This window comes from Astatotilapia calliptera, chromosome 10 (assembly GCF_900246225.1).
Source record: "Astatotilapia calliptera chromosome 10, fAstCal1.2, whole genome shotgun sequence".
Lineage (NCBI taxonomy): Eukaryota > Metazoa > Chordata > Actinopteri > Cichliformes > Cichlidae > Astatotilapia > Astatotilapia calliptera.
The window spans coordinates 416,578-434,408 of NC_039311.1; the positions used below are offsets into that span (position 1 = coordinate 416,578).

At 40.2% G+C, this 17,831-nt stretch overlaps 1 protein-coding gene across 1 annotated transcript in view; it reads right to left on the minus strand.

Moving 5' to 3' along the window:
* LOC113030199 (CXADR-like membrane protein) overlaps positions 1 to 5,226 on the minus strand; it is a 119,660-nt gene extending 114,434 nt beyond the window's left edge. Inside the window, exon 1 of the mRNA XM_026181392.1 lies at positions 5,117 to 5,226. Within this exon, the coding sequence (XP_026037177.1) occupies positions 5,117 to 5,150 (34 nt within the window). The 5' untranslated portion in view covers positions 5,151 to 5,226. The remainder of the gene's footprint in view (positions 1 to 5,116) is intronic.
* Positions 5,227 to 17,831: the final 12,605 nt, after the last annotated feature.

Sequence of the window (17,831 nt, forward strand, 5' to 3'; positions counted from 1 at the left end):
TTCCCTCCCTCCAGGACATCTACAGGAAGCGGTGCCTGAGGAAAGTGGGGAGGATCATGAAGGAGTCCAGTCACCCCAGCCATAAACTGTTCAGACTGCTTCCATCGGGAAGGAGGTTCTGCAGTATCCTGTCCCGAACCAGCAGACTGAGAGACAGCTTCTTCCACCAGGCCATCAGACTGCTGAACACTTCATAGTCACCTCACCCTCACTTACCAGAACTTCAACATTATGCACTCCACACTGTATATAAATGCCACTTGTTTTGCACATTCCCAACTGCCAACCTCTGTATATTTTATTTTATTGTTTAGTCTATTTCATTTTTAAAATATGTACACACACACACACACACACACACACACACACGTAGATATACATATTTAGTACACACATTCAGTAATGCGCATACACTCTTATATTTTACATATGTTTATTCATATAATTCTCAGATTTACCCATTTTTATATTTTGCTTGTTCTTACGGTATTGTATTTTTACACACCTCTGTTGCTTGTGGAGCTTGCACACAAGAATTTCACTCGCATGTACTGTACCAGAGTACCTGCACATGTGATGTGACAATAAAAGTGATTTGATTTGATTTGACTTATGTAGCACTAAATCACAACAACAGTCTCTCCACAATAATACAGAGAAACCCCCAGCAATCAGATGAACTATGAGTAGGCAATACATTACAGTGGGCAGAAAAACCTTTCTCTTAAGGGGAAGAAAAGCTCCAGCAGAACCAGACTCAGAGAGGGGCGGCCATCTGCTGCGACTGGTTGGGGGAGATGGCTTAAGGAAATACAGAAGACTGTCTATTTGTAATTCTCTGTATATAAATTCAGACAAAAATAAAATCATTATATCTGCCTTTAAAAACTGTATCAATAAGTTCAGGCTCATTTCTATATGTTTTCATATGGCCTGTAAGATGCATATCAAACATCCTGACTGCTCTAAGTCCTTAATAACATATTAGCTTCTATTCACTGGCCACCCTTGAATGTGAAAAAATGCTTTTAAAATCTTCTCCTCACTTACAAATAATTCATTACTGTACTTAAGAGCACTTTGCCCTAAAAGTGGAGCCTTATTTATTGTTCCTAGTTTCCAGAATTGGAGGCAGAGCCCTCAGCTATGGATGTAAAAGCCCAACAAGGGGCATGGGTTGGAAATGAGCAGTAGCTTCACTTTAATTCACTGGTGGCATGGTGGTTTGCTCTGTCAGGCTACAGAGCAGTCCAAAGACTGTGGGGTTTGTGGGGTTAGGTTAACTGGTGATTCTAAATTCAAATGGTTGTCGGTCTCTCTGTGTAGCCCTGTGGCAGACTGGTGACCTGTCTGGGTCGCACTAAAGGGTTTTGCTTTGTATTCTATTGGAAATTGTAAAATACGTCCACACAGACCGAACAGTGTTTAAATCTGTGGGTGTAAATGGTAAATGGATGCTTTTCTACTCTCCCAGAGTACTCAAAGCACTCTATACAACATGCCACATTCACCCATTCATACAAGCTGTTTCTTCTATGATTTTTTTAAATGCTCACTAACTAACATTCATACACATTCATACTCTGATGGATGCATCGCACAGCAACTTAGGCTTAATATCTTGCCTGAGGTTATTTGGCATGCAGACTGGGGATCAGTCAGGGATCGAACAACCTTCCAAACCCTCCTGACCTACAGCCACTCCGATGTGGCTGTGGAGAAATAATATTGGAATATTACTTTGGAAGTGAATTGTAACCTCAGTCCTCAGTGCAATAACATGTGTAATGTATAACCATCTGTAATGATGGAAATCAAACCCATAGCTAGGGATGGGTACCGGTATCCGGTGCCATGATGGCACCGGTTCTGACATAAACAGTAGTAACCAGACCGAAAAGCAGCGCACATTTCGGTGCTTTATTTCGGTGCTTTTTTTTCTGAGCTGTGATACACTTTGAATTCTAGCCAATCATTTTACGTTTCCGAGGATAGTAGGCGGGTCCAGGTACGTACGTTCTTTTAGAGCAGAGCTACAGATTAAAAATGTCCAAGGCGAAGCGGTCAAAGTCTGGTTGTACTTCACAGCAAAATATGCAAACTCAGCAGCAACAAGTGCTTTAAGCTGATACTGTGATACTGTCAAAGGAGGTAACACCTCAAATCTGATGAAACACCTGGCGACACATAGCGTTTTTTTAAAGCCGAGAAATGCGCCGTATTTGATAGCTTGCTGCGAGACCTCACACCGAGCGCATCTACTGCGGGTGTGGTGCCTGTTATCGGACCCGGAGTTAGCAACATCCCCCAAAAACCCGAAGAGCAGAGTCCTGGCCCCTAGCCCTGCCAGTGTAGCAGAAATGATGAGGATGATGATGCAGCAGCAGCTGTTCTTCTCTGCGTGAGTAGCTTAATGTTGTTCGTGTGTAATTTACGTTGAGTAGGCTAACCATGTTATTACATTAATGCATGTAAGGTGAACTAGCAAACACCATCATAGCTACATGCGGCTGTCTTCTTGTTTGATGGCAGATACTCCCTTCACCCTGGCTAAAAAGGCTAAAATGACCAAAGAAAAAGTGGAAAACAGCTAAACATGAGAGGTTTAGGACAAAGTTTGTGTTTTTTCCATTGTTTAAGCACTGCTTCCAGCCAAGAGTGATACCATATATGCCCCATAGCTGCAGAAAAGGCTAACATTGTTATCTTTTTACAAAAAAACAGCTGAACATGAGAGGTTTTTGGACCAATTTTGTGTTCTCCATTCTTTAAGCACCGGTTTGAGCACCGTTTAAGCACCGGCACCGTTTCAAAAGTACCAGTTTGGCACCGGTATCGGATAAAACGTAAACGATACCCATCCCTACCCACAGCCATAAAAAGACTTCTCCATGGTTTTAAACCTTCCCTGAATGATCATTACTCTGAAAGCCATTCAGGGAAGGTTTAAATACTGGAACTGGAAAAATGGCCACAAGTGAGAAAAAAGAAAACAAACCTGTGACTGTCATTTTCATTCAGTGCTCTGAAATCTGATGGAAACTCATAAATGTGAGAAATCAGTTCATTAAAAACTATCATGTGGTGCAAACTTTTATTGCAGACAGAAGGGGGACCAATCCCTGCTGCTGTACACAGCCAATTAAAACTCAGTGTTTACATACACGCATGCAGCCCCATATCAGTTCCACCAGGCAGGACCGTGTGTCCACCACCGACTGGATCTGTACTGGCACATAAACTCATGGTTGCATCAAGAATGGAGCGATGATTAGAGCCAAGTCTAAACAAAGTTTACATTGATGTATTTAAGGTATACATTTTACTCACATTTCTCACAGTTCTGGATGAACAAGACAAAACTGCCACTTCCTGCCACCTGACCTCCTTAGTCTGAGTGAAACAGGCCTTCTGTACTCGGCACTCTGACATTAAGTGTACAGAGATTCTACTCTGATTATCAAACATGACGAGTGTCTGAGCGAGATGCACACTGAAGTCCTAAGGTGAATCTGGAGTGATGGAAAGAAGAGATGGCATGTGCATCGTTGCGGGCGGAGGGAGTGCACTGCTCCCCACATCCCAAAGAACAACAAATCCAAAGCTATTGGCCTATTTGAGTCTTTTGGCTGTCAAAGTCACCGATGACACACACTGCTGAGACACTCAACAAGAAGAAAAGGAGACGAGGGAGGGCAGCTGCCACAGATTTGAGGACAGAATGCTGCAACACATCACACCCTAACGTCTATCATCTCCACTCTTAACAGAGCCTTTGGCCTGCCACTGCTGATCTCTTTATCCAGACACAAGCAGAGGAATAAGGCCGAACTCACTGTTTGTGCAAATCAGCTCAATGTAAGCAAGGAGGTCGATAGTTCTCAGTACTCAACAGGAGGCAAAGAGGTGAGTTTCCTAAAGCTCAAAGAGAAAGTACACTAAAACCCTAACCCACTCAAACTGAAAGAGATGAATTCTTTTTGAGGACTGATGAGGGCGAGAGCTGGTTTACAGACAGCTTTTAGCAATCTTCATACTTCAACTGTACTGAATCCTAAATTGAATACTACTACATGACCCACATAATCAGATATGGTGTCAGTGCACAAACAAACTGATGTGTCATGGTGGCTCCATCACATTTACTTAGCTGCACGACAAGCTGATGAAGTACAACAAGCTGTGCTTGCTGTGGCTCGTCTAACATTTTCCCATAATGCAAGTAATGAAGTGTCTCATCACCCACAGACAAGCATACCAATGGTGGTGCTGTTTCTCTCTCGTGTGGGACTTGTTTTCTAAAACAGTAATGGTCAGCAGAACCTGCAGCAGCTCTGTTTACTCCACCTTCATATTTCTCAATAAATGCTAACATGCTTGGTAAGTCTTAGGCATTTCTGTCATAATGTGAAATTTGCACATAAATAGCTACACACACCCTACACACTATGAAGGTAAATCAGGATGGAATCAGCACCTAATTCCAAACTTCAATCCATCGTTTTGTCTTCTTTGCTTGCCTAACACAGAACAGGCAGAGAAACAAGGACATAAAGTGAGAAAGGTTCAGAGCACGGAGAGTAACGATGCTCGTGATGTTCAAAAGACTGTCCATCTGGAAATGTGTGACAAATTCCTCTTGGCACAAAATGGCAGTCAGCTGAATGTGGGCAGTGAGTACTGTGACGGTAAAAACTCCATCAACAACACTGCTGTCCAATGTTTTTATCAACATGAGCACTGACACACACACACATATATCCTGTGGAAGAACACTGGTCTTACTCTGTCTGCAGGTGAAACCACAGCTCAGGTGCAGTCTTTTATTCTATTTCTCTAATAATATAAACGGGAATAATTCTGTCCTTCATAAAACAATCTTCCTTTGTCATTTGACAAGCAGTCTGTGCGGTGTCTACTGTACTGAGGTATTTATGCCCTTATCTTGTATGTGCACATTAATCCACAGAGGTGCTTTTCAAAGCTTCTTTTCAAACAGTACCGCGAAAACTTTTTCAAAGCTGTGTGGGAGTGCAGCAAGAACCCGCAGTACACACACACACACACACACACACACACACACACTGCACTGTATGACATTTAAAGCAAAGCTTACCCACGAACAGACTGATCTGATGAGAAGCCGACATCCCTCCAAGGACAAATCCAAGCAGGGGAGGACTCTACCGCGACTACAGCGAGACCCGGAGCTGCACCTCAACTGCACGCCACAGTCAGCATCGCCCTTCATCCGAGCGCAAAGTCTCGCGTCTGCTGACCTGTCTGCTCGTCAGCGTGCTGCTTCCTTGATGTCTTCCTGTCTGTGCGTCCTGCTGCTACTCCTGCAGCTAATCACAAGCAGAGCTGCGGACGAGTGCAGATGCCCAGATCTGCACAAACATTTGAAATCGTCACTAAAATCACATTTTTATGGTCTGGCTGCTAACGCACGTTGACCTAAACATTTTGGTTTTAACAGCCTTAGTTGTTGTTTTAGATTTTTTTAATCACTTATTTTAGTTACTTGTGTGTTTTTCTACATTTTACTGCCTCATTGTTGTGGATTTTATTTATTTTATTATCATTTTACATCGTTAAGCCCTTTCTGCATCATGGACTGTTTGGAAATGTGCTATAAATAAACTGGACCTTCTGTGTGCTGCTGTGACCTGCAATTTATACAATTATTATACAAGAATGTGATATTACATCTATATAAGGTCTAATAGATATTACAGACTACAAGTATAAAATCATTTTCAAAACTCTCTCCAGGGTGCAAGATGCTAGCAGGCAGGGCATACATGGAACGCCATAACCAAGTGGCCAGCATAGTGTACAGAAACATCTGTGCCGAGTATGGCCTGGAAGTCCCGAGGTCAAAATGGGAGACACCCCCAAGGGTGGTGAAGAATGACCGAGTCTGTGGAACTTCCTGATACAGACAGACAAACTGGTGGTAACTTACCAATTGGACATAGTAAGTAGTGGACAAGCAGAGGAAGATGGCCTTGGTAATAGATGTTGCGATTACAAGTGAGAAGAAGGGAGAAGAAACACAAGAATCTGGAGAAATACCAAGAGCTGAGAGAGGAGCTAGAGAAGATGCAGAGGGTGAAGCAACAGTCGTATTTGGGTTCAGGTCTTCAGTACTGATGGCCCCCCTTCTCCTGGATCTTTCTCTGTGTGCCTTTGGCTAGACATTGTTATATTACACATATGCTGAAATAAGAGAAATAATACTGATAGAAATGAATAAATAAACAGATAAAACTAACACACAAACAAGAGGAGCCTAGAGAGAATTTATAGAGCTCATCTTGGAAAAAGTGTTTAGTACGACATCACATTCGGATCATAATTGTGATTGCAAAAGTGCTGAACAAAATAAAAACAAAGTGTGTACTTTAATCTCACCTTGACTTTTTGATTTAATGTGAAGATGTAGGCAAAATTACAAAAATAGACCTTTCTATGTATGAGGGGAGACCATGAGAAAAGTACAAGATCTGAACCCAAGTCAGTGATGGTGCAGTTTTACTCCTCCTCACTTCCTCCATCACCATCTAGTACGCTGCTGCCTCTGCTACATCTTTATCTTTAATGCCATGCAAACACTGTAGATTGCTTTCTCTCTCAACAAGAGACATTTTTACATAATTTGGCTCTTTTCTACCTGAAAATGCAAGCCAAGATGCTGTTGCCAGCGAGCACAATACAGTGTATTCTTGATGGATTTCAGCATGTCCATAGCACTTCTATGTCAGATGTTTTTGACAAGTTGAAGGGCAAGCTTTCTGAGCTAGACATACCACAAACTGAGATAGAAATGATTATTCAAAATCTCTCTAAAGAGGATGTCTTCACAATATACAACAAAGGAATACTCAGATCTGACAAAACAAGGAGAACATTTTACAAGCAGTATTTTGACTATGTTGAACCCACCCAGATTTATCTGGGAAGTGATGCTGCTGGAAAGGAATGCTTTTGCCAGTACATTTCCATCAAAGAGACATTAAAATCCCTCCTTAGACAGTCAAGTGTTAAAGAGCAATATCACCAATCCAAAGATCATACCTCTTCCAACATGGTTGTAGAGGATGTGGCAGATGGAAGAAATGTAAAAGAAAATGCTCTGTTAAAAGACAATCCTTCTTCATTGTCCATCATCCTTTACCAGGATGGATTTGAGGTTGTGAATCCTCTTGGGTCAGGGAAGAAAAAACATAAAGTTTTGGGGGTTTACATGAGTCTAGGTGAGGTCCAGCCACACAATCGCTCTTCAGTTGATCCCATGCAGTTGGTGATGCTGTGCAGAGAAAGGGACTTCAAGACATTTGGTCAGGAGAAAGTTTTCTCAAGTATTATCACAGACCTTAAAGATCTAGAAGATACAGTGATTGAGACAGATGATGGAAATACCCTCAAAGCGGCCTTGATTTCCATTTGTGGAGATAATCTTGGTTCACACTGCTTAGGTGGTTTCACTGAAAACTTCAGTTGTAGTACGCATTTTTGTAGATACTGCTTGATTGAAAGGACAGACTTTGAAAAGACACCACTAAAGCTTGGTCCAAAAAGAACCATCACTGGTCACAAGGAGAGTGTACAACAGCTATCCACCACTGACCAAGACATGGTACAGGGGGTAAAGTTTGACTCACCTTTCAATTCTCTGAAATATTTTCATGTCTGCACTGGGCTTCCCCCATGTTTGGGTCATGATTTATTTGAAGGTGTAGTCTCTAATGACTTGGCATTGTACATCAGTCATTTAGTGAAACAGGAAAAGCATTTCACTTATGCACAACTAAACAGGTCGATCACACAGTTTAAATACTCAGGGAATGATAGTCTCAGTAAACCATGTGAGGTTAAGGAGTGTGGCAAAAAACTTTCTGTCTGATACTGTCAACATAAACAAAGGAAAAATATTTCAATGATTTTGGGTATCATCATTCAAATCAGTTCCTTTTGTGTTTTAAAGGCTTTTTCCACCAAGATGTCTGTTGAGAGAGAGATGACCTTACTCATCACACCAAGGGTAATAGCGCTTGGTAAGTAAATAGTTTCAATCCTCTTGTAATATTTTTGTAAAAAATCTATGTAATTATTGTGGTATTTGTACCCACAACAACTTACTTAACAGGGGTTTGTCTGTTTTATATTGTATAAAAATAGAATACACACAGTTTGCTGCTGTTTCTCTTATTATTTATTATACACAATGACCAACGGGAAAAAACAGCCTAACATTTCAGCACAGGCCAAAATGCCAAAACATTAGGCAGTTTTTTCCTGTAATTGATCATAATTTTCATTACATAATAAATAATAAGAGAAATAGCAGCAAACCGTGTGGATTCTATTTTTGTACAGTGTGAGGCCTGCTATCCAGTATTCTTGTGGAAACCTTATTTGTAAGGGTGAGCACATTGTCTTATTGGACTCTTGTCTGTTTTTAGGGAATAATTTCATGTCTGCAAGCCGCTGGATGATCAGTTTGGAGGGCAAGGTATTTTATGAGCCTGAGCAGATGCATGACTTTGCCAGCACCCTTGCTGTCTTCTTTGCGTCATACTACGTTTTCAACCTTGAGTATCAGGAGTCAGCGTCCATCACACTGGAGATGATACAGAGGTAAATACTTTACACCATTAAAGCTTACAGCATTTAAGAATGAAATATATGTGATAGCTTGACTACAGTTGCAGAAACATATAGGTGATTGCTGTAATGTATGTTTTAATTTTGAAATTAAAGCAGCCTTTTTTCCGTTAAAAGGTTCTTTGTGAGGATCAATCCAGACATGGGAACAAAATGCCCTGCAAAACTTGGTACAAGCCGCAAGACAGGTCGTGTCGTAAAGAGGAACAACAACAACAACAACAATCTTTATTTATAGAGCACATTAAAAGCCAGGGGCATGCCAAAGTGCTTTACATAAAACAATAAAACAATAAAATGATTTACACTAAAACATCGGAGTCATATAAGTGTGGGATTATGTTCACAGGTAAAAACCACTAATAGGAATAATCTATAGCACACAGCTGTAGCAAAGAGAACTGTACCATCATACACAGTGATAGAGAACATAGACAACGCAACAATAAAATAATAAAATAATTAGCACTATAACGTCAGAGTCATATAAGTGTGAGATTATGTTCACAGGTAAAGACCACTAATAAGAATAAACTATAGCACACAGCTATAGCAGAGTAAAGCTGTACCATCAAACACAGTGATAGAAAACATTGACATCGCAGGACAACGCAAAACAACCAGACACATTAATAGAATAACTCACAAGAAGCGAGGCGAGAATTTAACTAGTAGAAAAAGCAAGTTCAAACAGATATGTTTTAAGCCGTGATTTAAAAGATTGAATAGAATCAGACGCCCGGATGCCAATCGGGAGATTGTTCCACAGCTCAGGTGCAGCTAGAGCAAACGCTCGATCACCTCTAGACTTCAAGCGAGATCTGGGCTGAACCAACAATAACTGTGAGGAAGATCTTAAGGCCCTCGTAGGAAGATATGAATTTAAGAGTTCCTTAAGATAACTTGGCCCTGTGTTATTAGTAATTTTAAAAGTAAACAACAGAATTTTGAATTGAATACGAAATTTCACAGGCAACCAGTGCAGATCAGCAAGGACGGGAGTGATGTGAGCAAACTTCTTAGTTTTAGTTAGAATGCGTGCAGCGGCATTCTGGACTGTCTGTAATCTATGTAAAAGGGAAGAGTGGAGACCATAATAAAGTGAATTACAGTAATCTAGTCTTGACGTTACAAAGGCATGGATGAGCTTTTCCAGGTCATTGTGCGGGATGTAGTGTTTGGCCTTGGAAATAAGGCGAAGTTGGTAGAAACTGGATCTGACGACAGCAGACACTTGTTTATCAAGTTTAAATGAGCTGTCAAGTAGCACACCCAAATTCCTAACAGTGTCAGGGAAAGAACTAGTGAGAAATCCAAAAGCATCATGAAGTTTGGCACGAAGAGCGTCACTGCCAAAGATCATAATTTCAGTTTTCTTATCGTTAAGGATAAGAAAATTTGCCAGAAGCCATTGCTTGACCTCACACATGCACTCTCGAAAGTTACTCACGGACATAGCTAGATCATCATTCAGCTCAAAATAGATCTGGATGTCATCGGCATAATAGTGAAAGGCAATGTGGTGTTTCTCAAAAATGACACTTAAAGGAAGCATATACAGTGAGAACAGGGTAGGGCCTAACACAGATCCCTGGGGGACACCACAGCAAACAGGTACAGCGGAGGAGGAGGAGGTGGCCAAGTGAACCGAAGAGAGCCGATCGGAGAGGTAAGATTTAAACCAATCCAAGGCAGCGCCCTTGATGCCTACAGTGTGCTCTAGTCTCGCCAATAGTATGTTATGGTCAACCATGTCAAATGCCGATGAAAGATCCAATAGCACTAGGACAGAGGGGCGTCCATTGTCAGCCATTAGTAAAAGGTCATTAAAAACTCGGAGCAGTGCTGATTCAGTGCTGTGGTGTTGTTTAAAGGCCGATTGATATTTATCATTAATGTTATTCTCATCCAGGTAGGTCTGAAGTTGAAGCAGAACTACCTTCTCAAGAATTTTAGCCACGAAGGGAAGTTTGGAAATCGGCCTATAATTGGCATAATCATTTTGATCGAGGTTACTTTTTTTAAGAACAGGTTGGATTATAGCATGTTTAAGAGCTGATGGTACATAGCCGGACAGCAAGGAGGAGTTCAATATGGACAATAGACAAGGTCCAATTGCACTAAAACAATCCTTGACTATACGGGATGGAAGAACATCATGTACAAAATTAGTATTGTTCAGTTTTTCAATTAGATGCTTCAGAGTAGAGAGAGAAACAGGTTCAAATTGACAAAAAGTAGTAGAACAATCAGGGGTGGGCATACGGTCGGTCACCAAAGGAAGGGTAGATTTAAGAGATGCGACTTTATCCAAAAAATAACTTGAAAATTTTTCACAAAGGCCCGGGGAGCACGACAGAGGCATAGAGGGGCAGGGGTTGACCACAGAGTTGAAAATTTTGAATAAAATTCGAGGGTTGTTTCCATTGGTGGTGATAATTTTAGATAGGAAAGCTGCTTTAGCCGTTCTGGCAGCTGATTGAAACTTCGAGCGGCTAATGCATAAAATGTCATATGATGACTGGAGATTATCTTTCCTCCACCTCCTCTCATCCCGTCGACACATACGTCGCAAGGCGCGAACAGAATCATTTAACCAACATTGTGAGTAGGTTCTGGGGCGTTTCATTTTGATCGGTGCTACAATGTCAAGGATAGAGGAACATGTAGTTAATAGAGTATTGGCGAAATTCTCAAGCGTATGTGGAGTAAGACAATCTGACGTAGTAAATGAAAAGTTCACAAAAGAATTAGAAAATTTCAACAGAGTATCAGCATTCACAGTACGCGTAGGGCAAAGAGGAGCCTCAAAGCGTGATCCGGTGTTGCCAAGGTCAAGATCGAAAATAACCGGAGAATGGTCGGAAAGTCCAGTGTTTCTAATTTCCTTAATACATATATCCACATCATATGAAAAAACCAAATCAAGGGTGTGGCCCTTAACATGGGTAGGCTCATTCACCCACTGGGTAAGATTAAAAGAAGCAGTTAGTGCTAGAAAATCGTTAGCCAATTGGTCATCCATACAACAGACATGAATGTTAAAATCACCAGAAATAATAACAGAACCATATTTAAAAAGAATGGATCCCAAGAAGTCAGCAAATTCAGAAATAAACATCTTGTGGTATTTAGGCGGACGATAAACCACAACACACAGAGTAGTCCGAGGGCCAGTCAATTCCAATAACTGAGCTTCAAAGCTAGAATAGGTTGGGGAGGGTAGCAGTCGTGCTTCGTGTTTGTTTTTAAAAACCGAGGCTAAGCCACCACCTCTACCAGTGAGCCTTGGTGAGCTAAAGAAGGCATAGTCAGGAGGGAGAAGCTCAGAAAAGGGGATAAACTCACCCGGAGAAGTCCATGTCTCCGTCAGAAATAGAACATCCAGTCCCGTGGTGAGGAAAAAGTCATTTAAGAGAAAGGCCTTATTTGAAAGAGACCTAACATTAAATAAAGCAATCCGAGTCCGAGGAGCTAGGTCATTAGCGGTAGCCCGTCGCAGGGTGTTGAGATTGCTGTGTTGAACACCACGGCCAGGCGGTGTAATCCAAGACCGAGCAGAGTGATAAGCCACTGGACAGGTAGGATAGGTTTGAGGGCCAACAGGGCATATCCAACGATGACTTAACAATTTCGCCGCAAGGCGGCTCCTGGAGTAGAAGATAAATCGTGACAGCTCACGACTTGTAGAAGGGTAATCCATAGCCATGGCTCTAATATAAGCCTTGACGCGAATGCGGGCACCACTCCTTCTACCCCGTTTCCTGAAGCGTTTCCTACGCAGAAAGGGAAAAGGTAGGTAGGTCATTTTGATGGAAGAGACGGGCGGCAGGGGAGTGGCACCACCCATGGTCCCATAACTGTCCAGTCGTTGAGGACAGGAGAACCGAAGGTTACAAGCATCAGCCCTCGGATCACCACCTTCCTCCAGTGGCTCTCTGAGTTTGAATGGAGGACTTCCAACTAGGTAAGAATACAGAGATGATAATATCTTTTACATAGCTGATAATTATATACATACTGTACACACATCCATACAACAGTATGAATGATCTCAGACAGATGTGAACAAGTGAATAACCTGAGCAAACATGAATATTGATGATGTGTCTTTGACAGGTGGTGATAAAGACTACGCTGAACCCGACCATCCTGGTAACGGAAATCTAAATCCCATGTCACATTCTATTTCCTGGGACCCACTGATAATTATTACATTTTGTAAATGATTTTTGTTTTACAATTGTAATAGTTTATTTAATGTTCATGCTGGTGGGTTTGTCCTGTTTTTAGTGGAATGAAAAACTGTTTTCCTTAAAAAAATCAGACAGAAAGGTGAAGGACTGTGTAGTTTTCATGTACGCTTCTATTTATTTTGGTTATTGACATTGTTTTTATTCAGTTGAAAAATGTTTTTCTTGTTAAAAAAATATCAACAATAAATGTTGGTTTAATTCACTATTCTGAGACTACTTTATTGAATTATATTGTTTTTTGTAAATGTTCTTATATTGAATATGAATGTTAACATTATTTTTATTTGCTGTAAAACACAATTACAGTGTTATACCATAAACCACATTTGCAGTACAGTGATACTATAAAACTTAATCACGGTAAGTCTTTCTAACTGTAAACCACATTTACAGTAAAGTGGTTGAACTGTAAAACATCACAACGGTAAAGATACTGTAGATCAGTAATTACAGTAACTTACTGGCAATAGTGTTGCCAGTAAGTTACTGTAAAAATACAATAAAATGTCTAACAGTGTATAGACTGGACACATTAGCTACACACAGCTACACAAAGTCAGATATTGAGCATTAACCAGGAACAGAGTCATCATTTATAAGTCTAATGGTTAGCAGTCTTGCAGAAGCCCACACTAGAGTCTTTAATGCATGCATGAAGCGCCTTGAGGCGACTTTTGTTGTGATTCGGCGCTATATAAATAAAATTGAATTGAATTTAATGAATTTACGTAATCCTCAATAAACTGCAGCATATGTGGACAATGTCGATGCCTACTACACTCTTTAATTTCTCAAGACTGCAATTTCTGGCCAAAAATTATTAATTGTAAAAATAGATTCGATTTTGGACTTGAATCTAGTAATGCTGCCCGTTACTAAAACTTTTCCAAGGTTAAATAGTGTGAACTTTTTACCATATAATATAAAATTAGTTCTTTCTTGAAAGCCACATTTTCCTGTTTGTTTTATGAAAAGTGGTGTTTATCCTCCTTCACATCTAATGTTTAAGCTGAGTGCAGTCACACTTACCTTCAGTGTGTGCTTGTGTTGCTGCTCAGATACATACTGCAGGATGTAGGAGGAGGGGATACCTAGATGGAGCTTCAGGTATATATAATTTAGCTAACTGAACCTTATCTATTTTTAGATTAGTGCCACTTCTGTTCTCTGTGAGGAGAGTTAATTAAGTGCCTGGCCTTTTCCCAACTCTGCTTTAAATGAATGTGACTGCTGTATGTATCTCAGTGAGGGAAGGTCACTGCATTTATCTGCTCATGTCTTTGTCCTTATTTGCTTTATAGTCATTTTTGTACCTGCTGTTTTACGTTTGCTGCTTTACACTGGTTATCTGATATATATAAAGCGCCTTGAGGCTCCTGTTGTTGTGATTTGGTGCTGTATAACTAAAACTGAATTGAATTATATTAGTATACAGAAATCATAAACTTCACATTTTTAAACCAAACAGGTTATTCGTTAGACAAATGCAGTTTTTTAGGAGCTTTTGATCTTTCTAATGACATATGTCCTATGTTATTAAAGAGCCACAAAAACTGACAAGCTGTGATTTTTAACTGCATGTGCAGCCTGTGTCTTTGTGCTAGGGATGGGTATCGAAAACCGGTTCTTGTTGAGAACCGGTTCCCACCGTTTCAGTTCCTTGGAATTGTTTGCCATTTTTGTAAACGATTCCCTTATTGATTCCAGTCGCCCCGAATGACGTCACCACGTTGCTGAGCGTCATTTACCTGGCAGGAAACACGGCGCGTAAGCGGCTCAAACGCTCAAAAGTTTGGTTATACTTTACGAGAACGGATGACAACAGGGCAACTTGCAATACTTGCAAAGCAGATATTTCATTTAAGGGAGGAAACACTACGAATATGCAAAAGCATTTGCTCACAAAACACGCGATGACCTTAAATGAATGTCATGTTTTTAATTCCTCTCCGGACTCATGAATCTCAACCCAGCAGCAGCGGTAACGTTTGCACGTCCTCTCCCGTTAATGCGGCAGGTAAATAATCAACTAACAGTGCATATTATGTTAGCGCGATCTGCCTTATTACAAAACCTGCCATTACTGTGCATTTAGGTGACCGTGATGAGAGAGACAGACAGAGTGTCACGGTCCGCTGTGACAGACCGTGTGGAGAGTGCGTGGAGGACTCAGGTGCAGACACGAGTGACACGGGAGTAAACTTTAAACAAAAGCGAGCCTTTTATTGTGGCTGGTAACGCAAGAGAAACAAACAAGAATAAGGGCAGCTCAAAAGCAATAACTAAACAGAAACCTAAACTGGGAATGAACTAAGGTAAGGCTATGAATACAACAGACCGGGCATGGAAACATGGAGGGTGGGAACACAGACGACGCGACACAGACTGTATGAAACACAGAGACTAAATACACATGAGGGATGATCAGGGGAAGTGGATGCACACGGGGAACACAGGTGACACTGATAATCATAACAAGACACGGCAGGAGTGAACGTAACACTGATGGGAGATGGGCAAAGTAAAACAGGAAGTACACAGAGGTTCAAACAGGAGGAGAGAGAGCACGGGGAGAACGCAGACATAACGGGCTGGGGAAAACATAGAATAAAACACAAAGAGAGACGAGGGCTCATAAATACACAGAGGGGCACACAGGGGGTAAGAGTCACGAAGGGAAAACACATAAGGAACAACGTAACAGATCAACCCAGGAAGCATGGCCTAAATAAAGAACAAAATACAAAAATACATGAAAACTAAGAATACTGGGCCCACATGGCCCAGGACCATGACACAGAGTCTGGCTGGCTGCAGTCTACCGGTAGCGTCTCCTTTCAGGCCAGGATAGACGAATGCCACCGAGCAGTGACTAAGTTTGTGGTAAAAGGCTTGCACCCATTTGCCACAGCAGATGCCACCGATTTTCGGTAATTTCATTCATTTCATTTATTTATTCATTTTCAGGCACAACAAATACCTATATTGAACATAAAATACACAAAACAAAAAACAAAACTTGCCTGAAAAAGGAGTGGGACGAAGAAAACTTATTAAATCCCACCCCTATACTCACTCATCAACAAAAAAAAACAATAAACTTCCCGCAGCTACGCCCATCATTGCATACAGACCCATCAACAGCCCCGGGCAGATACAAGCATCTAAGCGGCAGCTCGCAACCAACAATTAGAGCCTTCATAACTGAATACAGAATATATAAATTATAAATTGCATTACCACAGGTAACAGGTAGTAATAACTACAAGTAACAAACACACATACATATACATACATATATATCTACACACACAAGTACATATATGTACATACATACGCACACTTTATTTATTTTTTATTTTTTTGGAATCCATACCAGCAATGGTAAGAGGACAGACATTACAGAGCACACTAAAACCCATCATTGAGTATACTGTGACCAGACCAACTGTTTGTAGAGAAATTTAAATCTATGAATATTTTTGCATTGTTTCAATTGTAAACTCAGACTGTTCCAGATTCTCACACCACATACAGACACACAAAAGCCTTTACGGGTTGTTCGAGTTCTGGGTAATTTGAATTCTCCAAATCCTCTCACATTATAAACCTTTTCTCGAATTTCAAATCTAGTTTGTAAATTTGCCGGTAAAAGTTTAGTAAAAGCTTTATACAAAATTATGGATGTATTGTAATTAACCAGATCCTGGAATTTAAGTAACTTTGCCTGAAGAAAGAATTTGTGAGTATGATCTAGATAACCAGCCTTGTGAATAATACGCAGTGCTCGTTTCTGTACTGTGACTAATGGATTAGTTGTATTTTTATATGTGTTTCCCCACACTTCCACACAATATGTAAGATATGGAAGAACCAGAGTACAGTACAGAGTATGAAGTGCATCTTTATCAAGGAATTGTTTCACTTTGTTCAAAACTGCGAGGCTTCTAGAAATTTTGGTTTTTATGTGTCTGACGTGGGGTTTCCATGAAATTTTGTTATCAATTATGACTCCCAAAAATTTGTTTTCACTCACATTATCAATTGGTACACCTTCAATGATAATTGGTAATTCTATATTATATTTTAAATTACCAAAAAACATTGCTTTAGTTTTATTTATATTTAATGATAATTTATTTATGTCCATCCATTTTTTTATTAATTTTAGCTCCCTGTTTACAGTCATTACAAGATCAGTATAATCATCGCTACTGAAAAATATGTTGGTGTCATCTGCGAACAGTATGAGTTTAAGTACTTGAGAAACATCAAAAATATCATTTATGTATACATTGAAAAGTTTTGGTCCCAACACTGACCCTTGGGGAACACCACATGTAATACCAAGTTTCTCTGAATGGTAATGCCCTATGCTAACATATTGTTCCCGACCTGTTAGGTAACTTTTTAACCAGTTACCAGCTTTCCCTCGAATACCATATCTTTCCAATTTATCCAGTAATATTGAGTGATTGATTGTGTCGAAGGCCTTTTTGAGGTCAACAAAAATACCAACTGCATATTTATTTTTATCCAGTGTATCAGTAATTTCTTCTACTGCCTCAATTATCACCATTGAAGTGGTTCTTTGCGTTCTGAAACCATACTGACCAACATTTATTATTTGATGTTTTTCAAGGAATTTTTCTAATCTTGAATTAAAAAGTTTTTCTAGAATTTTTGAGAATTGAGGCAGTAGAGAAATAGGCCTATAATTGGTAAAACTGTGTTTGTCATTACTTTTATATAGTGGTATTACTTTCGCAATTTTCATTTTTTTTGGAAAACAACCGGACTGAAATGATAAATTACAGATATATGTTAAGGGACTAGCAATATTCAGAATAACCTGTTTAACTACAGACATATTTATGTCATGATAATCCATTGAAGACTTACTTT